Below are 24,920 nucleotides of genomic sequence, written 5' to 3'. Positions count from 1 at the left end.
AGTTGTTGGAAAGTTTTTCCCCTAGCAGCACCCTTTCTGTTGGCTGTGGAGCACCCTGGAATGGTGCCTTTCATGGTGCTCAATATATGATCCTGCTGACCCAGTGCCTCCTCAGTTCCTTCTTACTGCCAGTAATGGTCGTTGGAACTGCAGTGACTTGCTCAGCAAGCTCTCCTCATTTTCCCCAGCTTTCAGTTTAGTTCAGTTTGCGGTTTATTCCTAGCCTTGTTAAGCTTTGTTTTAATGTTTTTGGTTGTTACAGCAGATAGCAGTTGGGAGTTGGGGGTCTTCCCCTTTGCCCTGACCATGTTCCCTGCTGGGACTCATAGTATGCCTAAGTCTCATGAGTTCAAACCCTGCAAGTCCTGCAACAAGACCATGATAACGGGCAACCCCCACAACGCTTGCTTTAAGTGTCTGGGGGAAGCACACCAAGCGGACAAGTGCAGGATTTGTTAAGCGTTTCACTTCGGAACAAAAAAGCAGTGAGATTTTTGCCTCAAGCAGCCCCTTATGGAGGCAGCACTTAGACTGCAAGCAACATCGGCACGGCAAGACCCGGCATCAAGCTCATGGGTGCGCAGTGCCCTAGCAGCAGTGGTAGAAGTGGCACTGCGGAAGGACTCTGGGAGAGACCCATGACTCTGCCACTCACTGGCACCAAAACCAGCAGGATTGACCCAGCACTGGTCCCATTCCCTGATGCAGCAGTGGCACTGGAAGCAGGGGAGGAGCGGATCTCAGACTCAAAAATGCACCCCTTTGGAGCTGGCCAATGGGGCATATCCCAGACAGCAGCACCCAGGGACGAAGACTTTGGAGCAAGTACCATTGACTTTCATGCCCCACAAGGAGGACCATTGAGTCTGGTGCCATTGGATTCCCTGAGTCAGATCATTGGAGTGGATGGCAATTCCACCTCCTCAGACACCTTTGAGGCCCTGAGTGACCTCATCGCCATGACGGCACCACGGTTCTCAGTCCTTCGAGCCAAGCCTCTGGTACCAGAACACGTGGCACTGTCTTGAGGCAAACCAGCGATGCTTCGTCCCTCAGCACTGCCAGTGGAATCCCTCTGCATGGCTCCAGGTCATGCCAACGCTCTCAATCGTGACACTGATCCCCATCACGCAGTAGGTCCCACTCCTGGCACTGGTCAGCTTCGCAGCACCACTGGGCACCACCCTGGCTGTTGTGGTCCCAGTCCCCATCTTCGGACTCAAAGACCAGGTCTAGGTACTCAGTGGGGCCAGCACCAGTCAGGCTGTGGAAGGGCTGAGGTGAGCGCAGTGCATATTTTGGACCCCGTGGGCATACCACCAGGCCCAGGGTGCCCAATCCAAAGGTTCCTGTTTGGTGGCCTCTGAACTGTGGGTGCCGGAGGCATCAGCCAGTCGCCCCACCCCTAGCGGTGCTGAGGAGGTACTGGTTGCACTACTTCCCCTGGAACCAACTCCAGTTCCTGAGCCTGATCCAGGTATGGTTGGCCCTGACAGAGAGGCGGACAGGAGGCCCCTGGAGACCAAGATGTTCAGGAGGACCCTGTTCCCCCATTAGCTGCTGCTTCATCCTCCCTGGATGAAGCAGTTGCAGGCACTTCCATCTCTGGATCGCCTCCCATAGACAGCCGTGCCCACCACGACCTCCTTCGTAGGGTAGCACAAAATATGGGCCTGCATGTCGAGGAGGTGGTGGAGTCAGAGGATCCGATGGTTGACATCTTAGCCCTGGAAGGCTTGTTGAGGGTGGCTGTACCCCTCATCAAGACTATACAGGCCAATACTAAGACCATTTGGCAGACCCTGACCTCCATCCCTCCCATCGCAAAGGGTATGGAGAAGAAGTATTTTGTCCCATCTAAGGGGTACAAATATCTCTTCACACACCTACAGCTTTGCTCATTAGTGGTGGCTGCAGTAAATGAAAAGGAGAGGTAGGGACAACAAGCTCCAGCGCCTAAGTCCAAGGACACTAAGCACTTAGATTTATTTGGGTGCAAAGTGTATTCCATGGTGGGGCTGCAACTCAGGATTGCCAACCAGCAGGCAGTTCTGAGTAAATAACAGCTTCAACTCCTGGAACTCAATGCTCAAGTTTAAGGAGCTGGTGCCAACAGAGTCCATGGAGGAGTTTGGAGTGATAGTGGAGGAGGGCAAGGCAGTGGAACGGACCTCTTTACAAGCCTCACTGGATGCTGCAAACTCAGTGGCATGCACCTTGTCCTCTGGTATTGCCATGAGGCATAGCTCATGGCTGCAGGACTCGGGACTGCTGCCTAAGATTCAACAGACCATGTAGGACCTGCCTTTTAATGGGGCAGGTCTGTTTGCAGAGCAGACTGACTCTAGAGGGGGAAGGGTTGCTTAGTGGTTTGAGCATTGGCCTGCTAAAGCCAGGGTGAGAGTTCAGTCGCTGAGGGGGCCATTTAGGGATCAGGGGCAAAAATCTGTCTGGGGATTGGTCCTGCTTTGAGCAGGGGGTTGGATTAGATGTCCTCCTGAGGTCCCTTCCAACCCTGATATTCTATGATTCTAGGCTGCATAGTGTAAAGGACTCCAGGGATACCATGAAATCCTTGGGTACGTTTACCCCAGCAACCCAACATAAATATTGCAAGCTGCAGCAGCGCTGCTATCCTCCTCGGCTGAGGCAGGACTTTTATAGCAAGGGGGACAAGAATGGCAGGCACAAGCCTTCCCACCCCCTGCCCAGGCAGGGCCAGGGCCCGACTAAACCATTGTCTGGTTCAAAGCAGGCCTTCTGAAGGTGAACCTGAGGACAGCACACCAGCCGCAATTCTGGATCCTTCCCTGTCTGTCTTGAATCATCTGTCCCACTTCTACTGTGCTTGGGCCCAAATAACTTTGGACTGCTGGGTTCTCTGTACCATAGAAGCAGGATATTCTCTCCAATTCTGCTCCTACCCTCCCTTCCCTATCCCTCTTCAGGGAACTCTTTTCACAAGCAAGTTGGTTCTTCAGGATCTATGGGGCAAGGGATTCTATTCCCGATACTTCTTAATCCCCAAAGCCAAGCTGTGGGGAAGGGTCTCAGACCCATTCTAAGTCTGCGAGGACTCAAGTCCATGGTAAAGTTGAAGTTCCACATGGTCTTCCTGGGCACAATTATGCCGTCTCTGGATCTGGGAGTCTGATATGCCGCCCTCGGCATGAAAGACGTGTGCTTCCATATAGCTATTCAGCCTGCACACAGATGGTTCCTACAATTTACCATCCTTCCATTTGGCATCTCAGCAGCCTCCAGAGTGTTCACGGAGTGCATGTTGGTCATGGCTGCATTGCACCATTGGAGGCAGGTGCAGGTGTACCCTACCTTAATGACTGGCTGCTCAGGGGCTGTACCAGGGACAGGTGGACTCTCCAGTCTGATTGGTCAGATCCACATTTGAGAGATTGGGTCTCCTCCTCAACTTGAACAAGTCAGCCTTGTCACTGACCCCAAGAATAGAGTTCATCAGGGTGGTGTTAGACTCAGTTCAGGCAAGAGCACTTTTGCCAGAGTCCAAGCCATGACAGACATCATTCAAGGCCTCAGGCAATATCTTACCACTGTAGCAAGGGGATGCATGAGTCTTCTCGGCCACATGGCAGCCTGTACTTTTATGACCCAGCATGCTAAATTGAGGTTCAGACCTCTACAGGTATGGCTCCCTTCGGCCTATCACCCAGGAGGTGAGCCTGAATTCAGTGATTATGATGCTGGGGCAGGTGCCAGGTCCCTTCAATGGTGGCTCCACCCTCGGACAGTGTGCGGAGTCCCTTTCAACAGCCCTCCTTGTCCTTAGTAATGGACGTGTCAGCTCTGGGATGGGGAGTGCATTTGGGAGCCCTCCAAACACAGGGCCTTTGGTCGTAGGACTAGCTCGCCCTCCATATCAACATCAAGGAGCTGAGGGCAGTGCGACTAGCGTGCCAGACCTCTCAGGACTGATCACAAGGTCAATGCATAGCAGTTGTGACAACACCACTGTCTTGTTTTACATCAAAAAGCAGGGTGGAGCCTATTCCTCTCCTCTACATTGGGAAGCCCTCTGGCTGTGGGAGTTTTGCATAGCCCACACCATTCACATGGAAGCATCCTATCTACCAGGAGTTCAGAACGTGCTGGCGGACACCTCAGCGGGTCCTTCTGCAATCATGAGTGATCCATCTGCTCGGATGTCATACGTGCCATCTTCCAAAGGTGGGGGTGTCATCAGGTCGATCTGTTCGACACCCGGAGCAACAAAGTGCCCAATAGTTCTGCTCCTTCCAGAAACACAGCCCAGGCTCAATCACGGATGCATTTCTGCTACCTTGAAAGGCCACCTGCTCTGCACCTTTCCCCCTCTTGTGCACAAGATCCTACTCAAAGGTCTGCAGAGACAGGGCAGAGATAATTCTGGCGGCACTAGCATGGCCTCGACAGCATTGTTACACCACACTCCTGGAGTTGTCAGGGGATGCCTCGACTATGTTGCTTCTCCTATCTGAACTGATCATTCAGGTCCATGGTAGTCTTCATCACCCCAACCTGCAGTCCCTCCATCTCATGGCTTGGAAGCTTGGAGGAGCCCCATGGAGTTTCTGTGCTCAGAATAGCTAAGGGAGGTCCTACTTGGCAGCAGGAAGCCCCCACCTAGAGCCACATATCTGGCAAAGTTTGAAACATTTACTTGTTGGTGTGACTAGCATCGTACATTCCCTTTTCAGGCACCTATACCTCTTATCTTAGAGCACCTTCTGTGCCTGAAACTGCAAGGCTTGGCAGTGTCCTCCATAAAGGTACACCTTGCTGCTGTTTTGGCTTTCCACCTGGGAGCGTCTAGATGCTCCGTTTTCGCCAACTCCATGGTTGGTCAGTTCCTCAAGGGTCTGGAAGGAGCTGCATCCCCAGATCAGACAGCCTGTCCCCATGTGGGACCTTAACCTGGTCCTCTCCAGGCTAATGGGGTCCCCATTTGAACCACTGGCGACTTGCTCCCTTCTTTGTCCGTTGTGGAAGGTTGCCTTTCTGGTCACCATTACATCGTCAAGGAGGGTGTCTGAGTTAAAGGCCCTTACCTTAGACCCACCTTATACGGTTTTCCACAGGGATAAGATGCAACTCAGACCTCACCTGGTCTTTCTTCCTATGATTGTGTCACACTTCCACACTAGTCAGAACATTTTCCTGCCTGCTTTTTATCCTAAGCCTCATTCCAGTAGCCATGAGCAAAGACTGCACTCCCTAGATGTTAGGCAAGCACTAGTCTTCTATATCAAGCGCAGGAAGTCGAACTAGTTGTTCATAGCACTGGCAGACCCGCTCCCATCTCTAAGAATATCTTCCTGGATCACGTCGTGCATCTGCACATGCTACGAGCTGGCCAGATTACCAGCCCTGGCTCTTACTACACACTCCATGAGGACTCAGGCTTCATAAGCTATGTTCCTGGCTCAGGTCCCGATACAAGAAATCTGTGGAGTAGCAACTTGGTCCTCAGTACATAGATCACCTCACTACTACACCATCATCTGGCATGCCAGAGATGATGCAGCTTTCAGCAGAGCAGTGCTCTAATCAGTGATTCCATAACTCTGACCCCACTGCCTAGGTAAGGCTTGGGAATCGGTATGAGCAATCACTTGAAGAAAAAACGGTTACCCTCTGGTAACAATTGTTCTTCAAGATGTGTTACTCCTATCCATTCAAAACCCACCAACCCTCCTCTCTGTCGGAGTAACCAGCAAGGAGGAACTGAGGTGGTGTAGGGTCATATATTGAGCGCCATAAAGGTGCCACTCCAGGGGGCTCCACAGCCAACCCGACGGGTGCTGCTAGGGGAAAAACTTTCCGACTACTGCACGTGGTGCGCACACACCTAATTGGAATGGACATGAGCAACACATGTCGGAAGAATAATAGTTACGAGGTAACTTTTTTCTATAAATACACACACAAACTTTTTACGCTCAGTTTTAACGGATATCTCTTGTGTATAAATGTGTGTCACAAGTTGACCTAGTCAAGTGCCAGTGTCTCCTTTGAAAATGGAACTTAGGTTCCAAAACCACCTAAGGGCACTTGAAAATGTTATCCTGAGCCCATAGGGATAGGGACAAAGATGTCAGAGAAAATTGAGCTGCTTGCGTTCTTGTTTTTTCTAAGATAGGCTAGACTTCATGCATAAGTGCCTGTGAAGAACACCCACCCACGTGTGTGTGTGTGTGTGTATGTGCATATTTTTAAGGATAGCTGGCAGTTTTAGATCTTGTACATATAAAACATCAGAAGAATCTGAGACAATACCAAGCCTAGTGGAAATTTCAAAGTACTCGTGTCTTAGGAAAGTTACAATTCCTATAAGGGGAATGAAGCAAGAGATTTTTGTGTGTGGGGCATCCAGCTTGCTAATTGTGGCCAAGATTTTCCATCCTCAGAAAGAAAACCATTCAGTGGGGTGGGACAGGACTGTTAAGTTCTTATTCATGCTTTTAACTCTTTAGGCACTATAAAGAGATCCAGGAGCTGCACAATCGCCAGAAGCAGGAAATTGAATTGCTGTACACCAAACTGGGAAAGGTCCCCCCTGCAGTAATCATCCCCCCAGCTGCTCCTCTCTCAGGGAGGAGGAGGAGACCTACTAAAGGAAAAGGCAGCAAATCCAGCCGCAGCAGCTCCCAGGGTAATAAGAGCCCTCAGCTGCTAGGTAAGGCACCCTCAGGTTTCCGTACCAATGTGACACACAGCGTAAATTGTTTATTAGCACCTTTTTGATTCTGTCTAAACTCTTTTTACAATAGACCATGGTTCAAATAAGAGACAACGTACGTACGTATTTCAACCCAAAGTAGGAAGAATATTAAATGTTTTTCGTATTATTTAATGTACAAATACAAAATAAGCCTTGAAAAATTGTTGGCACCTGCCACACTCTTCTGAAAACATGAATGTGCTACTGGCCACAAAAAGGTTGGGGACCACTGCTGTACTTGGTGGTATTTCTGTTGCTTTGACCCTTGTTGCAGATGTCTTTATTTTCTTTAATAGGTGCTTAATAGCACAGCATCTCGTTGTCAAAAAATGAGATTATAACTTCACTGAGACATCAGTCTGCTGTGGAAGTGACTGCAATGTCACAAATTAAGCATCTCATGTAATTACAGGATTAAATGAGGAAAAAGATGGCTTTTGAGGGAAGCCATTCTTATTAAAATACACAAGTTTTCCTAACTAGCAACAGTAGTCAGAAAATTAGGTCCATGAAAATCAAAGTTCCTTCCCCAGCACATGCAAAAATCCCTCTAAAACCCTGTGAATGCCATTGAGCACATGGATGTGGGAAGGCCAGCATTGTGAATGGAAATATTTGTTGAAGTGGCTATGCTCAGGGTTGAGTCCAGAGGACACAGCAGGGCACATATCTTCAAGTGAATTTTCCTTCCACAAACTGCATCAGTGGTCTTTGTGAAATGGTTTGGTGGTCTGCCTAGCAATTTTAGCATTAATTGGCCTGCCTGTTAATAGTCTCAGAGCAAAGACCAAAGATTGAATGGAAGTTCAGTACCCACTGTCCATTTTACTGACAGAAGAGGTCCCTCCAGGTCAAGGTGGTAGTGCATTGGCAGGGTATTTTGGGAAAGCTTGCACTGTCTGTATCTCTTTTGTGGATAAGTGGGATTTTCTATCTCCAGTGCTGTCAGCTTCTCACATGACGACAACACCAAACTTTTTTTTAAAAGATGGGGTTTATAGGTGACACTCCCAAAGACTTGTTTAAATATTTCACTATTCTGAGAATGAGATACAACAGCAGGAATTTTTGCATCTTCTCTACGGACTGTTACGTGAGCAGTGTATTCTGACCTAAAGGGCTCACAGAACAGAAGATGACTCTCTATACCAATGAATGAACTAAAACTACTATAAAGCAGTATTTTGCTTTCAAAACAAGATTCTCGGTAATAGATTGGCATCTTAAGTAATGACACCTTTTCTCCCCATGCTCCATCACCTGCACTGCGTAATTCTGCTCTTGCATGCAATGGAGGAGCTATCATGACACACTGAGGCAGAACAGGGCTGTAATTAGAAGCCTTTCTAAAAAACAGTTATTCCAAATTCTGCTCCTGTCTCCTTTCTCAGCAACAGCAAAGTCCCCCTCTGTATCCTTTGATAAGGCATGATAATCTAGATATAAGAATCTTGGCAAAAGGGTGAAGGCACTTCCCTTGGATTTTCCTGCTGATCTTACATTCTCAGCATTTCTCTCTTATCACTCCTACAAGTCCCTCCCAGTGATAGATTTTAGTTCTAATTATTCACTGCAGATTTTTCCTGTTAAATCTCCCAAGCTCTAGACACACTTCCTTCTGTCCAATGAGAACAGTGGAAAAGCCTCTGAGGTGAGGTGGGGAAGCTGAATGTCTATATTGTCCCGTGTCCTGATTCTTATTTCTTTTTGTAGGCAACCTGTCTTCTCAGAGTGCCCCCTCAGTGTTGCCCCCCCAGCAGACCCTTCATCCTCCTGGAAATGTCCCAGAGACTGGGCAGAACCATCTGTTACAGCCCCTTAAGCCATCTCCTTCTAGTGAGAACCTCTACTCTGCCTTCACCAGTGATGGCGCTGTTTCGGTACCAAGCCTTTCTGCACCAGGCCAAGGTAAGAACTTCTATGAAATTAATGCTAAGTCTTACACCAGGGAGTTCTCAGCCTCAAAATACAGTAGATTGACTTCAGGATATGGCCTGTGTTTAGAGACTGATCAGGGTGTTAGTCTCTCTTTGTGAGGCCCAGTCCACTATTTGCAGTTAGATTTCTAAGTGTTCAGGTTGGGAAAATCAGAGGTGAGGTAATGAGGGGGTAACATACTGCCCCTTCTGCTCTAATGACAGCACTGAAAGGTTAGAAAAACCCGAAGAGGCTGAAAAAAATCCTTCAGAAAATGCAACTAACTCTGCAGTTCTATTGACTAAAAAATTCTGGAGATAAGGATGTAAAATATGAGCACAACAGTGGAAGGGGGTAGTTAATAGCTCTTTTCCTTATAGCACCCAGATTGGGCACTAAGCCGTCTGATAAGGTATTAGAGCTTTAACTAGTCTCTGGAAGGCTCTGCTTGATATTTGGGGGCCTCCTTTCTTCCACTCATTAAAGATTGTTGGTCTATTTGTGTATTGCTTTATTCATTTCTATGATTGTCAATTGTTCCATTTTTCCATATACACTATTTTACAAATACCCATTGTAAATGTTCCCATGAGATGAGTTGAATGCAGCAGTCTCAACAAGCTGGTGGTGGTTTTGTTTGAATTAATGTGTGGAGTAAAATGTAGACATTGATAGGAAAAAAGGATCAATAAGTAAAAGAATGGAAGATGGAAAGCTGCTCCTTCAGAAACCTTTCCTTCTGGGGATTCTCTTCCCTTTCTCCACTAACCTGTTTCAGAAATGTTGGGGCTACTAATGTGTAACTTCCTGTGTCCTGAAGTTGTGCAGTGTCTTATGTAACTGAGAGAATGCCTTTGCCAGGAGTTAGGCTACACTCCACAGCTGAGTCTTATTCCTAATGGATTAGGTATTGGAAGGTAGCATTCTTTTAGCAAAAAACAAACTTGACCTATGAGTGGAGGAAGAGTCCTTGTTCCTTGTACTGTGTACATATTCCGTACTCCATCTCTTGAGGCTTGTTCTTGTGTGCCATGTTACTGCATTTCACCCATCCAACCTCAAGTTGCTAACATCTTGTAGTTGTGTTCTGTCTCTTCTCTCCTTTCTCTGTTCTTCCCTCTCTTGTTTTATCACAGGCTGTGCGAAGTTTAACTGTGCATCTGAGCGGGTGACGTTCAAGCCTGGTGGCAGGAGGACCCGATTTCTGAGTACGCCCTGCTTGGCTCTTTGTGTGTAACACCTTTACTCCTTCTTTGTCTTCTTTTTTTTTTTTTTTTCTGCTGCTTGGATCTGATGTCTCATGCAGCCCATTCTCTTCTGCCTACTTGTATTCCCTCCACTTCATGGCTCTGCTTAATAGCTCTTAATACACCTTAGAAGTTTGGGTTCTCATGTTAAGTGTCTTGTTCAATACAGACCTTAACAAGGGCCAAATAACTTAGATAAACTTTTAGGAAAACTTGTATGTGGGAAATAGTTGTTCTTCAAGGAATTAGCAGAGACTGGGGGGAGGAGGTCACAAGATATATGAATGTATGGGCCTTGCCTTATGGTTTCACTTATGATTGTTACAGATTGTACTTGTTGACACCAAGGAGACTTCTGGGGAAAAATCTGGTTCTCCTCAGTAGCACTGAGGGTGGCAGAGAGAGGGCTGCCCATTCCAAATTACAGCAATGGGGGTGTATGGGGTGTACTGTCTTTCCTAACAGAAAAAAGTAGCTGCCTTAATGAAAATGTGAAATAAATTTTGTATGGCTTCTTCCTCCAACACATCTCCCTATACGGTGGGTAAATCTTTGCATGCTGTTCCCAGAAGTGCTCGGTGTAAATGCTGAGGTAATCAGCATTTACACTTCTCATAATCACTGAGTAACTAGTGACTAAAACTTGCACTGTTTAAAGGTATTAGCCATGTGTGCAAAGGAACACTCAGGCCAAATGATCATGTTACATATTAGTAGCCAAGGGATCTATGTTCAGAAAGGGCTTCGTATTGAGGATTGGAGGCAGATTAAACATGCCATAGGTAGAGGGTTGTGGTGAGAGAAACTCCTCAAAACACCCCTTTCTTCCTAGCCCACAAAAAATAACTCCGCATCCTTCTTATTTAAGGCCATTCCAGCTGTCCTAGCAAACTAGTTCAAGTTTAAAAGCGGAGGGGGCAGGGAGGTAATAGGATGGGGGCTTTGACCGATGAGCCTCAAACTTCTGATGTGGTTATTTGAAGTGTTTAAATGCATGGGCTAAGGCTGCAAAAACTATGCTTTTTTCCTGGGAGTGATACAAAATCCCACTATGCTCCAATGTAGACAGGACCTTTGCTGTGACACTCCTCTCTCTTTCCCTCCCCACCCTCCGCAGATGACCTGGTACGTGAGCAGCCCTGTGAAATGGCCTTCATTTGCCACATTTCACACACATTCCACAGACTTGTAGCATTTGTCCTCCTACAGCATGCAGCAGCTCAGCTGGGCTAGAGATCTTGTGGATGAACTCCAATGAACAAAGCAACAGTTACAGAGCAAGCCTTCTACAGAGACAGCTGCAATGGAACTGACAATTATCCTCTTTATATTGAGAGGAGGGTGAGAAGAGTCCTTAACTGTTGAGTTTTTCAGCAATACTTTAAATCCTGCCATAAATAAATGTGCAATATTGGGACTAAAGGCACTATTAGTGCATAATTGCTCGTGTAACTTTTCATCTCTCCCTGCTGCTTGGCCTCCAAACAACACAGCTTTAAAAGCTTTGAGCAGGTAGATTAAGGGTATTGAAGGGATGCGCAGAGAATGTCCATTTGGATTGCCAAGCTTGATAGTTTCTTTTCCTGGAAGAAGTTAAATTCTTAGAAAATCTGGGAAAGTATATATTTATTTTTCCTATGCCTTTATTGGGAGGGTAATGTAAAGAACAGTAGGGGTGTTACTCCTTCACTCCCAGCCTCTGAGATTAGCATTGTGAGCTGGATATACTTATCCTTACTGCTTTCTTACATGGTAGTGTACTGTTAGCTTGTCACAACCTCAGTCCAGCTGTCAGTCCTCTTGAGGCAAACTATAAAGCCTCTCCTGAGAAGCAGATAGCATGCTGTGGTGGGATGAATTGTTTTCACTCCTGAAATTTGACATAGGTGGATGGACCTTCTAAAAGGTTTATTGTAGCTGTCCTGTAAAAGTGGGTAATGCTTCCGATAGCGCAGCTTGGCTTGAATGCTCAGTTTGTTTACAGGTTGCTTGCTTCCTGGAATCTGATATACTGTCTCAGCCACTTCTGGAGGGTGAGGGAAAGACACCTAGTTAGGAACAGCAATGAAGAGGAAACAGTGCATTGATCAGTAACATGCGTTTAACTGTGCAGCTGGAGGAGCTGATTGGTACAGGCCCAGTAGGGTTCTCCGTAACTGCTGCACTAACATTTCAGAAAATATGGAAGGGGGATGTAGTGACAGATGGTGAAAGTACATGATCCACGCTTGGATCCTCTGAGTACCCCACAAATTCTCAGACAAATGAAAGCCATGAGGGATGCTTTCCCTTTCCAGATAGAGGTGAGAGATTTTTTTGCTGTTGCTCTTGTGGCAAACAGCCAGTGATCAATAAGTACCAGCCCTAACCACCAGCATATCCCTAACATTCTTAAGATAACACTAGATTTCAGAACATATTAGTCTTGTTTTTGCGAGAGCACAAATGATGAAACACTGTCTTGTGGTCTGGTTATTTCCATATAACATCCACTGGGCTGTCAATGTAACTGCAGCCAGTGGCAGTGTCCAGCTGTACCGTCTCCTCTTTCTCATTGGGCTTTATGTGCTGTTTGCTGATATTAAACACTTCTCACTGTTTCTCTTATTTTAACAAATTACTCTTTCTTTGTGCTTCAGGGAAGATGGTGAAAAAAGTCTGTCCTTGCAACCAGCTCTGTAGTAATTATCTATCTTCTGTTATTTCTGGTCCCTGTTCATGAGTTTCCCCTCTGATCAGCGAAGCCTAACCTCTGTGAATCCGTCTCCAGCACAGCATCTGTCTCTGTCTCGATTATCCCCTCTAACATGTGTTCCTTTGTTAACATGTTAATAGGTTCTGGCTGCCTATTCATTTTTGCAGTGGGAAATGAACTGCTGTTCAGTACTGTAGAGGCTTGCTGGCCCTCAGCTTAGCTGTGGAACTCCTTGCTGATTGGTAATGACAGTGAATTGTGAAGCAGGATCAGTTGCACACAGCAGTGCTGATGTGCTAAAATTACCCCTTTATGCAGCAGGATTTGCTTGTAATGACTGTGCTGAAGGGGTTTGCCTACTATTGTCTCCTGATTCCATTGCAGCAACTCCTTCACGATCTTAAAGCGTAAGGACAAGCCATTAAACGGCTTCAACCTGTGCACCCCAAACAGGAACAGTTTAGATATGCCTAATCTAAGTGTGCTGGTATTATCTAAAGTTGTCTTTGAGGGTGGGTGCTCAGGCTGGTTTCCAAGGGAGGAAATAAAAGGGGGCAGAGAATGAAAGCATGATGGAGTAATGGGCTGAGGGGAGAAGTCTGTTTTCATTTCAAATCTTTCATTATGTCACCAGACAAGAAACTGGGACGTTTGCTGTGGCTGAGCAGGACTAGAGGGGTTGTTTCCATTGAATGCCATGAATCTAAACACTCCCCTTTCAGACTCTTCTGGATGGCTTTAGGTTTGGATTAGAGCAGAATAACCAATTTCTGAGATTTAAAATCCCTGAGAATGTTTAATAAAATGCTGTTGATAAGAAATGAGCCTTGTATTATTAGCTCATGTTTTACGGCACAGGCCAATCCTACTCTGTCCCTGCTGTGAGGCTGAGACAAGTGCTCATTAGTTAACAAAATCACTTTGTAGACAACAGAAGCTACTCAAAGCAAGCATTTCAAAATGTTTGTAAATCCCATTGCAGGTTTACAGGCAAATACACTCCGGTGTCTCTTGACTAAATGTGCCTGTCTCTCCCAACCCCGTGTCTGTGGATTAGGTTGGAGACACTGGGGTATGAGCTGTAATTCCTGACCAAAATGTAACTGGGTATACAATGTATAAATGTATGAAGCAGCGGGGTGCAGATGACTGGCCATCAGGAAGGGGTTGAGAGGTGCTGGTTCCTGCATGAACTCTTGACTATGGAATGTGATTATCTTGCTGTCTGTTTTGGTACCTCCTGTTAAGTACCTTTTGCTTTGTCACTCTTGCCTGTTGATGTGGATTCCAACTTCACCCTTTCCCTTGCTTTGCTGCCTTGTCAGATAATTGTTCCAGACCCTTTCACGTTACACAAGCTTGAGATTTTCATTGTTCCATCACAATTTCCTTAGCACTCTACACAGTATGGTCCTGTTACTCTGTTCCTTTTGAACTCCCACCACGTTTGTCAGAGAGGCCCTCCGTTCTCTTCCCCCTTCATCTATGTTGCTGCATGGGGCTTCTTGCTCCTAAAGATTACACACCTATTAGGTACTATAGGTGGAGAGAGGGTTTCATGTTTTCTAGACAGTGCTGGGAGAGGGGATAGCATTACTCACTCTAGTAGCACATTGCTTAGTTGCTACAGGTAATGAGTATGTTGCCTTTCTTCTTCAATATCATAACGAGCCATTCTAGCTGAGATTTGGAGAGGCTGATGTTCTTTCTCAGGTATGAGGGTCCTGAAGAGAGATGTCTAGGGAGGTCAGTAACAGAGAACAGCTTCATTGATTTCAGGTAGTGGTTTTGGCTTCTAGCCTTGTTCAGGAGTGAAATGGTGATTTCAGTGCTGAGGTTTTTGATAATTTTTGTCAGACATATCTGTTCAGCACACCTGGGTTATTCCTGATGCTGTGCCTACCTTAGTAGCAAGCCAGCAGTAATTGTTTTGCAAGCCTCTTAATTCTAGTTGAGGCAGGTGTCCAAGGTTTGCTGATTCAGCACTGGTGTGCATCTTCCCTGTATTTTGAGGAAGAACAGTGGTTCTTTGAGTGCTGGACCCATGTGCTTTCCACTGGGGGTGCACATGAACACCGTGCACCTGAGACTGGAGAGTTCTTGCAAGTACTGTCCATTGGTCTGCACCTGTGCTTCAGCTCCCTTCATGATCTGCGCCGAGTGTATACGAGACGTGGCAGACTGACCGCCTGCCTCTCTGGTTCATTTTTACTGCCACAGGGCCTGAGCTGGAATCCTCCACAGTGTCCAGAGTTTCTCTTTTCTCCATCTTGTAAATATATTCAAAGTTACATTATCCTTAGGGGTTTTTTTTAGTGTTTTTGAGAGTTATAGTTAGCTAGTGTTAGAATCCCCACCCTGGGGAAACTTCTTGGCATGGGACTGGCTTATGCCCAGACCTCTGGGCTTCGAAAACTGTTTCTTGCCCTTGCTCCTTTTGGTCAGTGATCACCACCACCAGTGCTGCCTCTACTGCCTTGAGGAGGCACTTACCTCCACCAAGTGCAGTATCTGCCACTCCTTCTCCAGCCTAGCACAGCAGGGGCAAGAGCTCTGACTTCAAAAACAAATTATGAAGCAGGCAATGAGACTCCAATCAGATTAACACTGGGGAGACCCTCCCAGAGTTGACAAGGAGCATGTCTCCTAGTTCTTTGTCTGACTCCGGTGCAGAGAAGGGCAGAGGGAAGGACCTTGTGACTGGGGCCTCCTCATGAGAGTAAAGGGCACTCTCTCATACTCTCTTCAATCCTGGAAGAGGAAAGATCCCTCCTTGACCCCCATCCAAGTCAGGTGAGCCTTCATGCCTAAGCCATAAGAGGTTAGACTCTCGTAAGCCACATAGGCATAGTCAAAAGACTCGGGAGTGAGAATACCTTCAGTATCGGCCTCTGTTCCAGCCTCAACACTGACTGCAGTACTATCCAAACTGAAGCACCAAAACCCAAAGGATTGGGAACTGTTGGTTACCGTCAGGTCAGAGACTCATTCACTAATAGTACTAGCACAGCCCCATAAGGAATTGCTAACAACTACCACTTCAGTGGTATGGAATAACAGTTTTAGAAATAGTCATCTATCACTGATTTATACCACTGCTGATGACAGCTTCATTCTCCTGGATTCACAGTCTCCCTTGTTATCAGGACTGATTCTCATTAGAGAGAAACTAGTGCCTGTGGGAATCTAGGACTCTGGGAGAAGGCTGTCCTGTCTGCTAGTCATGGATTTCTCTCTGTGGATCTGTTGGCACTGCTGATGTACCTATATCTGAACTTTTTCATCTTGAGAAGGGTCAGATAGACTGGTGGAGCAGAAGCTGCTCCACCCAGGGAAATTCAGCCCAGACAGGAGATTGAGAATTTCTTGGAATCAGCCTCGACTATCAGGTAGGATCTTCCTTCTCAGACCAGTGGTACTCAGTGCCTTGGAGGTCACCACAACCTTGCTTCAACCCCTCATACTGCCCTTATTGGGGTTCTTGGGACCCTTACGCATGTTACCCAGAATCTATCAGTTCCAATGGGGACTCATACCACCCTTCTCCAAGGGGCCAGTCTGAACCCTTGAGTCCATGGAAACAGGAAAGATAATCTGGTTCCAATAAGGGTATCCTCCTTACCTGATGAAATGGTCGCTCCAGCCTCTCTGTCTCCCCTGGATGATCATAGACCGTCCTAGGAGCTTATATGGAGAATAGTGGAAGAGCTTCAGATCTCTTTAGAGAAAGTCCAGGACACTGATCATAAGCTCCTGGATACCCTCCAAACTGCAGGTTTCAGTCGAATTGCTCTCCTGGTCAATGGAGCCATTCTGGAACCAGCTAAAGTTGTGCCTCTACTCGCAAGAGGGCAGAGACTTTGTCATGACTAGAGGAACAGAGTTCTTGTTCAGAGCAGGGTGGGTTAACTCCTTGGTAGTCCAGGCAGCCACTGAAAGATCCAGGCAACAGCACCAAGGACCACCCTCGCAGGTAAGGAGGCAAATGTCTCAACCTTATGGGGAGAAAGATTGTTACATCCACCAGTCTACAGTTTAGGATCAAATTATCAGACTTTTCTTGCCAAATAATATTCCTTGAACTGCTCATAAGTTTCTAGACTTTAAGGATAAATTGCTCATTTCAAGCACTTATTGATGGCAGAGTGGTGGCCAGGATCTTTCTGTGGGATGTAATTGATGTGGCTGATTATGAGAGAGATCCCTGGCAGCTGCCATTGTGAGGCAGCAGGAAACATGGTTACACTCTTTGGGGCTCAAGATGGAGGTTCAGAGCACAGTTGAAGATCTCATTTGGTGAAACTAATTCCTTTAATGAAAAGACCGGATGAGTCTCTGAACTTATGGAAAGACTTTAGGGCAACTCTTTGCTCCCTCGGTATTTATACACCTGCTCCAAAGAGAAAATATCAAACAGCCTTAAAAATCAAGGTCCTTACCCCCAGTGTGTTTTATCAATGCTCCTATGAGCCATCTTGCAAACAACAAAGAATGCAGAGACCAAAATACCTGGTGCCTTCCACTCCAGTCATGACTACCAATGTTTCTGACATGATTCTAGAGAGCTCTGAACCAATATTGAGGCCACCAGATTCTGAGATTCATTTCAGGGGGGTGGCTAGTGAAATTTTCCCCAAACTGGGAAATAACAGACAAATCTGTACTGGATATCATCTGATTCCAGCTATACCATTGAGTTTCTTTGCCCACCTCCCGCAAAACTCCCTTCTCTGTGCTTTTCCAAGGACCACTCTCATAGGGATTTCTGTCAGAAAATACAGGGGTTTTTCCCCGATGAGGAGAAATATAGCATCCCACCTCAACATCAAGGAAATGGGTTCTGTTCAAAGTATTTACTAGTCCCCAAGAAGAAAGGAGGCTGGAGATCCGTCTTGACCTAAAGTTCCACATGGTTACATTAACACTGATACCATCCCTCAACATGGTTCTCAGTTCTTGATACATGCAGTATTTTAGCTGTGCTGGTCCCAGGATATTAGAATGACAAGGTTGATGAGATAGTATGTCTTATTGGACCAACTTTGGTTGGTGAGAGAGCCAAGCTTTTGAGCTTACATAGCTCTATGTAAGCTTGAAACCTTGTCTCTCTCACCAACTGAAGTTGGTCCAGTAAACTTTACCTCACCCACCTTTGCCCTTGAAATGAAAGACACTATGTATAGCTTTCACCCCTCTCACAGATGATTCCTGAGGTTTGTGGTGGATCCCCACCGCTGTCAATATAGGGTGCTCCAATTTGGGCTCACAATTGCTCCCAGAGTCTTCATGAAAGTTTTCTCAATAATAGCAGCTCAGTGTAGACAAGGTGGCTCCGCCATCCTCATGTATTTGGATAACTGGTTTCTAACCAGTAGGTCTTGCCTGAAACTGGTAACATCAACTTCATTGCTGCTCCAGCTTCTAGCATCCCTGGGAATCTGTGTAAACATGGAAAAGTCTACCTTGTCTCCGACACACACCATAGAATTTAGAGGCGCAACACTGGATTTAATGAAGGAAAGGGCCTACTTCACCACTGACAGATTTTGCACCATGGGTGCTCTCATAGACCTGGTTACATGCAAATCTCTAACATCAGTTCAGGTATGCTTTACTCTCCTGGGCTGTATGGAGTTATATACTTGCATAATGTTACTCACCTGACTCCAGCTTTGTTGCCTGAAAGCTTTGCTCCAACAGTATATACACTTGAACAAGTATAGCACGAATCCCACAGTAACAGTTTCTTCTGAGGTGAGCCCCATTTTGGCATGGTGGAGGGACTCTGGATGTGTGTGGGGGAGTTCCCTTTTAATCACCTATACCCAGCCATAAATAGATGCCTTCCTGATAGGTTGGTGAGCCCACGTGGGTGATCGCACATTAAAAGGCACTTGGATGTGCATTCTAGCTTTTTGAAACATCAGTTCTTCTTCGAGTGATTGCTCATATCCATTCCAGTTAGGTGTGCGCGCTGCGCGTGCACGTCTGCTGGAAACTTTTTACCCTAGCAACTCCAGTGGGCCAGCAGGTCGCCCCCTAGAGTGGCGCCGCCATGGCGCTTGATATATACACCTGCCGGCCTACCCGCTCCTCAGTTCCTTCTTACCACCATGTCGGTTGCTGGAACTGTGGAGTGCGGCTTGCTGTCCTCCACGTCCCTAGCTCTCCTTCGTTACTGTCAATAGTTGTAGTTGTAAATAGTTTAATAATACAGTTAGAGTTGTATAGTAATTAGTTGTTATTGTATATAGTTTATAGAACTTATTCGCGGGTTGGGCTGTTGCCCTTCCCGGCGCCCGGCACCGGGCCCATGCCTGGTTCGCCGGGCTTCAAGCAGTGCTCGGCCTGCAAGAGGCCGATGCCAACTAGCGATCCCCATGACGCGTGCCTGAAGTGCCTCGGGGAATCGCATATCGCCAAGAAGTGTCGCATCTGCAAGGCCTTTAAGCCTCGAACAAAGAAAAAGAGAGATCAAAGACTGCAGACTCTCTTGATGGAAGCGGCACTGAATCCAGTACCGTCAATGCAGCCGGACACCTCTACACCGGCACCGGACCGCGCCGGCACCGGAAAGACACCCCGGCACCACCCATCCCCGGCACTGGGATCCGATCAAAGACCCTCGATGTCTGCGACATCATCTCGGCAGGCTCGAGTGGAGCGCCCGGCACCTACCTCTGCCGTGGCACCGTCTGCAGGGTTGCCGTTGAGTCCGGGCCCGGAAGGTCTGTCGAGTCCGGCCCCTCCGAGCTCCCCCTTAAGATCTGGGGTCGAGCCATTAGTCCCGTCCACGCTGGAGACCTTCGCTTCGGCGCCGGACTTGATAGCTCTGACTGAGCCATCCCAGCCTCAACCCCCGGTACCCCCGGTGCGGGTCATCTCCAGAGGCAAGCCGACGTTGAAAGCGCCATCTCTGGAATCCAGGCATCAATCACCTTCGAGGCCCCGACGACGTGGACGCTCGCGCTCTTGGCGCCGCTCGCAGTTCTGGCGCCGCTTTGCTAGGTGGCACCAGTCGCACTCGTGGCGCAGGTCGACGTCGGAACGGTCCCGGTCTGGCTCTTCTCCATACCGGCACCGGGACTCTAGGAGCCGTTGGCATCGGCGATCAACTCCCCTGTCGACCTCCCGGCACCGAGCCGGTGGCAGGTCCCGGTCACGGTTGACCTCCTGGCACCGCGTCGGTGGTAGGTCCTGGTCCCCAGCACCATCCCGGCATCGCATCGGATGTAGATCGCGGTCCCGATCCCGGCACCGAGCTGGAGGCAGGTCCTGGTCCGGATCCCAGCACCGAGTACCAGACCGGTCCTGGTCCCGGCACCGGTATGGCTCCCGGTACTGATCCTCGGCACCGAGAGGATTGTCAGTGTCGGGACTGAGGGAGGCCTATCAGCCGAGTTCGGAACCTCCATGGCCTTCGAGGCAGCCATTGGTCTCCTCTCAGGCGGACAGTGTTTATACGCTGGGCCCGGACAGACACGCGGCCCTCTTCCAGGACCCTTCGCCTCAAGACCAAGGGCCACAGCAGTGGGGGTTTTGGACTCCCTGGGTGTACCATCAAGCCCAGGGTCAGCAACATACTTCTCCCTGGCCTGCGGCGGACCGAAGACCACCAGAGTCAACGCTGTCTCGCCCCCCTCCCTCTCCGGAAGGCGAGGACAGGTCCAGCCACCAGGACCCAGAGCTCCCTCCGCAGCCGGAGGGCCGGGTCCAGACGGAACCCCCTGTGGGCGCTCTGCTGCCAGGGGTCTCCTCGTCATCTTCTCCTGACGAGGCAGTGGTAGGCACCTCGTCCTCCAGCCCTCCCCCTCTCGACCTCAGGGCACATCAGGACCTCCTCAGGCACGTGGTGCAAAACTTAAATTTACAAGCGGAGGAGGTCGCTGAGATCGAGGATCCGGTGGTCAGCATCCTCTCCGCAGATGCTCCCACCAGGGTTGCCCTGCCTTTCATTAGGACCATTCAGGCCAACGCCACCACTATCTGGCAGTCACTGGCCTCCATCCCTCCTATCACACGAGGCGTGGAGAGAAAGTACATGGCCCCCTCTAAGGGCTATGAATTCCTGCACGTCCACCCGACACCGTGCTCCCTCGTGGTACAGTCGGTGAACGAGGGGGAGCGCCATGGACAAGAGGCCCCAGCGCCCAAATCTAAGGAGGCGAGGCGGATGGACCTCCTAGGCCGTAAAATCTATTTGGCGGGGGCGCTACAGCTCAGGGTCTCCAATCAACAGGCCCTCTTTAGCCGCTATTTGTTTAACTCCTGGGTAGCGGCAGACAAGTTTAAGGAGCTGTTGCCGCAGGAGGCACGTCAAGAATTTGCGGCGATTCTTGACGAGGGCAAGAAGGTCGCAAGGACCTCGCTGCAGGCCTCATTGGACGCTGCAGACTCGGCCGCTCAGACCCTTGCCTCAGGGCTTACAATGCGCCGCATATCCTGGCTTCAGGTCTCTGGCCTTCCACCGGAGCTCCAGTATACCATCCAGGACCTCCCCTTCGAAGGCCAGGGCCTGTTTTCAGACAAGACAGACCCCAGACTAAAGAGCCTTAAAGACAATCGCATCATCAGGCGCTCTTTGGGGATGCACGCGCCCGTGACGCAGCGCAGACCCTTCCGGCTGCAGAACCAGCAGCAACAACGCCGGCCGTATCCCCAGTTCCGCCCACGGCAGGACCTTAATAGGCACCGGGGCAGGAACAGTAGGCGCAGACAGTCGGGTGGCCAAGGGGGGCAGAACCAAGGCTCCTCCAAGGCCCCACCCGGACCCAAGCCTTCATATTGAAGGTGCGCCCGAGGGCGCAGTACCAGTTTCCCCTTCGGATCCTTCCCGACAGTTTTCCAACCGTCTTTTGTTTTTGCTCCAGGCGTGGACCTGAATAACATCAGACCGCTGGGTCTTATGCACTGTACAGGCCGGTTACCGCCTGCAGTTTTCATCACCCCCCCCCCCCGACCCCCCACCCTCATCCCTCTTCAGGGACCCCTCTCAGGAGCAATTCCTCCGTCAGGAGGTACAGACGCTCCTCGACAAGGGAGCCATAGAGGAGGTTCCAGAGAGCGAGAAGGGCAAGGGGTTTTATTCCCGTTACTTTCTGATCTCCAAGGCCAAGGGAGGCCTCAGCCTATCCTCGACCTGCGAGAACTCAACAAGCATATGGTGAAGTTGAAGTTCCGCATGGTATCCCTGGGGGCCATCATCCCATCGCTGGATCCTGGAGACTGGTCCGCCACCCTCGACATGCAGGACGCTTACTTTCATATCGTCATATTTCCACAGCACAGGCGTTTTCTTCGCTTTGTGGTCGACCGCAAGCATTATCAATTTGCGGTCCTCCCATTTGGCCTTTCTACGGCCCCGAGGGTATTCACGAAATGCATGGCAGTCGTCATCGCACATCTTCGGCGCAGCCGCATTCACGTGTTCCCCTACCTCGACGACTGGTTGGTCCGCGGCACATCAGAGCTGCAGGTCCGCGACCACGTCCGCAGGATCAGCAACCTGTTTGCTGCCCTAGGCCTCATTGTCAACATGGACAAGTCCACTCTGCTCCCCACGCAGAGGATAGAGTTCATCGGGGCCGTTCTGGATTCCACCTTGGCCAGGGCCTTGCTACCATTGCCCAGGTTCCAGTCGCTATCGGCCATCATTCTGCGCTTGCAGGCGGCCCCCCTGACCTCCATAAGAACATGTCTGACCCTCCTGGGCTATATGGCGGCCTGTACGTTCGTGACAGCGTATGCTCGACTCCGCATGAGGCCTCTCCAATCTTGGCTCATCGCGCAGTAGCAGCCGGCCAGACATTCGTTAGACACAGTTGTCACCATTCCCCAAGGGGTACTGGACTCCCTCTGGTGGCGGCTAGACCAGTCCGTCGTGTGTGCAGGGCTCCTGTTCCATCCATCCTAACCCTCGGCATCCCTGATGACGGATGCCTCAGATCTGGGCTGGGGGGCGCACAGCGGAACCCTGAGGACTCAGGGCCTGTGGTCCCCCCAGGAACTGGACCTCCACATCAACATACGGGAGTTGAGAGCGGTCCGTCTTGCTTGTCAAGCGTTCGTCCATCATCTTCAAGGTCGCTGGGTCGCGGTGTTCACCGACAACATGACGACCATGTACTATATCAACAAGCAGGGCGGCACCAGATCCTCTTCCCTATGTCATGAGGCGACGTGGCTCTGGGAATTTTGTATAGCCCATGCCATTCACCTCACGGTCTCCTACCTACCTGGAGTACGAAACACACTGGCGGATCGCCGGAGCAGATCCTTCCGCTCTCACGAGTGGTCCCTTTGCCTGGACATCGCCCTCTCACTCTTCCAGAGGTGGGGTGGTCCCCGGATGGACCTCTTCGGGTCCAGGGAGAACAGGAAATGCCAGGCATTCTGCTCCTTTCAGGGTCGGGAGCCCGGGTCATTAGCGGACACCTTCCTTATCCCATGGGCGACCCACCTGTTTTATGCGTTCCCTCCGTTTCCGCTGGTCCACAAGGTCCTCCTCAAGGTGCGCAGGGACAGGGCTCGCGTGATTCTGATAGCCCCAGCGTGGCCCAGGCAACATTGGTACCCCATGTTGCTGGACCTCTCAATAACCAACCCAGTTCCCCTGCCCCTTCACCTGGATCTGATCACCCAGGACCACAGCAGACTCTGTCACCCGGACCTTCGGTCTCTGCATCTCACGGCGTGGCTCCTGCGTGGCTGACCAGCTCCGAGTTACGCTGTTCTACCCCGGTTCGGGAGGTTCTCCTGGGCAGTAGGAAGCCTTCCACTAGAGCTATGTATTCAGCCAAGTGGAAGCGTTTTTCCTGCTGGTGCTCGGAGAAGGGTTTTCTCCCTATGGAGGTTTCCATCACCAACATTCTGAACTACATCTGGTCCCTCAAGGTCCAGGGTCTGGCGATATTGTCTCTTCGGGTTCACCTAGCGGCCATCTCCACCTTTCATCCGGGAGGAGATGGCCGTTCTGTGTTCTCCCACCCTATGGTGGCAAGATTCCTGAAGGGGCTGGAACGTCTCTACCCACAGGTCCGTCCCCCTGCCCCTTCATGGGATCTCAACCTCGTTCTGGCTCGGCTCATGGGCCCTCCATTTGAGCCGTTAGCGACTTGCTCCCTGCTCTACCTCTCTTGGAAGACCGCCTTTCTAGTGGCCATCACCTCAGCTAGACGGGTGTCGGAACTCCAGGCTCTCACGGTAGACCCCCCGTATACGGTCTTCCATGAGGACAAAGTGCAGCTGAGACCGCACCCTGCCTTTCTCCCCAAGGTGGTCTCAGCCTTTCACATTAACCAGGAGATCTTCCTTCCCGTCTTTTTCCCAAAGCCCCATTCGTCCCGCAGGGAGCAACAACTCCACTCGCTGGATGTCCAGGCACTAGCGTTTTATGTGGAGAGGACCAAACCGTTCCACAAGTCCCCCCAGCTCTTTGTGGCGATAGCGGATCGTGTCAAGGGCCTTCCTATTTCCTCACAGAGGATATCCTCGTGGGTAACGTCCTGTATCAGGACCTGTTATGACTTGGCTCACATCCCTACGGGCCGTGTGACTGCGCACTCTACCAGGGCGCAGGCGTCATCGCTGGCTTTCCTTGCCAAGTGCTGATCCAAGAGATCTGTAGGGCGGCGACCTGGTCATCGGTCCACACTTTCGCTTCCCATTACGCCCTGGTCCACCAGTCCAGAGATGACGCGGCCTTCGGCTCAGCAGTGCTCCATGCCGCGACTTCTCACTCTGACCCCACCGCCTAGGTAAGGCTTGGGATTCACCTAACTGGAATGGATATGAGCAATCACTCGAAGAAGAAAAGACGGTTACTCACCTTTGTAACTGTTGTTCTTCGAGATATGTTGCTCATATCCATTCCACACCCGCCCTCCTTCCCCACTGTCGGAGTAGCCGGCAAGAAGGAACTGAGGAGCGGGCGGGCCGGCAGGGGTATATATCAAGCGCCATGGCGGCGCTACTCTAGGGGGCGACCTGCCGGCCCACTGGAGTTGCTAGGGTAAAAAGTTTCCGGCAGACGTGGACACGCGGCGCGCACACCTAACTGGAATGGATATGAGCAACACATCTCGAAGAACAACAGTTACAAAGGTGAGTAACCGTCTTTTTTTTAGAACTGAGATCAGTATGGGAGGCTTGCTAAAAGCATTTCTACTATTCATACAATCCCAGTACATCCTTATAAAGATGGAGAACATAACTACCATTTTCTATATGAACAAATGGGAAGGGTATGTTCCTTGCTCCTGTATATACAAGCGGTCAACTTATAGAACTGGTGTATACAGACCCACATCACCCTATTGGCAATATA

The 24,920-nt window shown here is 49.5% G+C and overlaps 1 protein-coding gene across 1 annotated transcript in view; it reads left to right on the top strand.

The window, feature by feature from the left end:
• WNK1 (WNK lysine deficient protein kinase 1) overlaps nt 1-24,920 on the top strand; it is a 179,363-nt gene that overhangs the window by 147,717 nt on the left and 6,726 nt on the right. The window contains 2 exon segments of the mRNA XM_030549258.1: nt 6,489-6,691; nt 8,450-8,644. Coding sequence (XP_030405118.1) covers nt 6,489-6,691; nt 8,450-8,644 — 398 coding nt within the window.

This window comes from Gopherus evgoodei, chromosome 1 (assembly GCF_007399415.2).
Source record: "Gopherus evgoodei ecotype Sinaloan lineage chromosome 1, rGopEvg1_v1.p, whole genome shotgun sequence".
Taxonomy (NCBI): domain Eukaryota; kingdom Metazoa; phylum Chordata; order Testudines; family Testudinidae; genus Gopherus; species Gopherus evgoodei.
The sequence above is the reverse complement of the archived record's forward strand: the minus strand, read 5'-3'. Positions and strand labels throughout refer to the sequence as shown.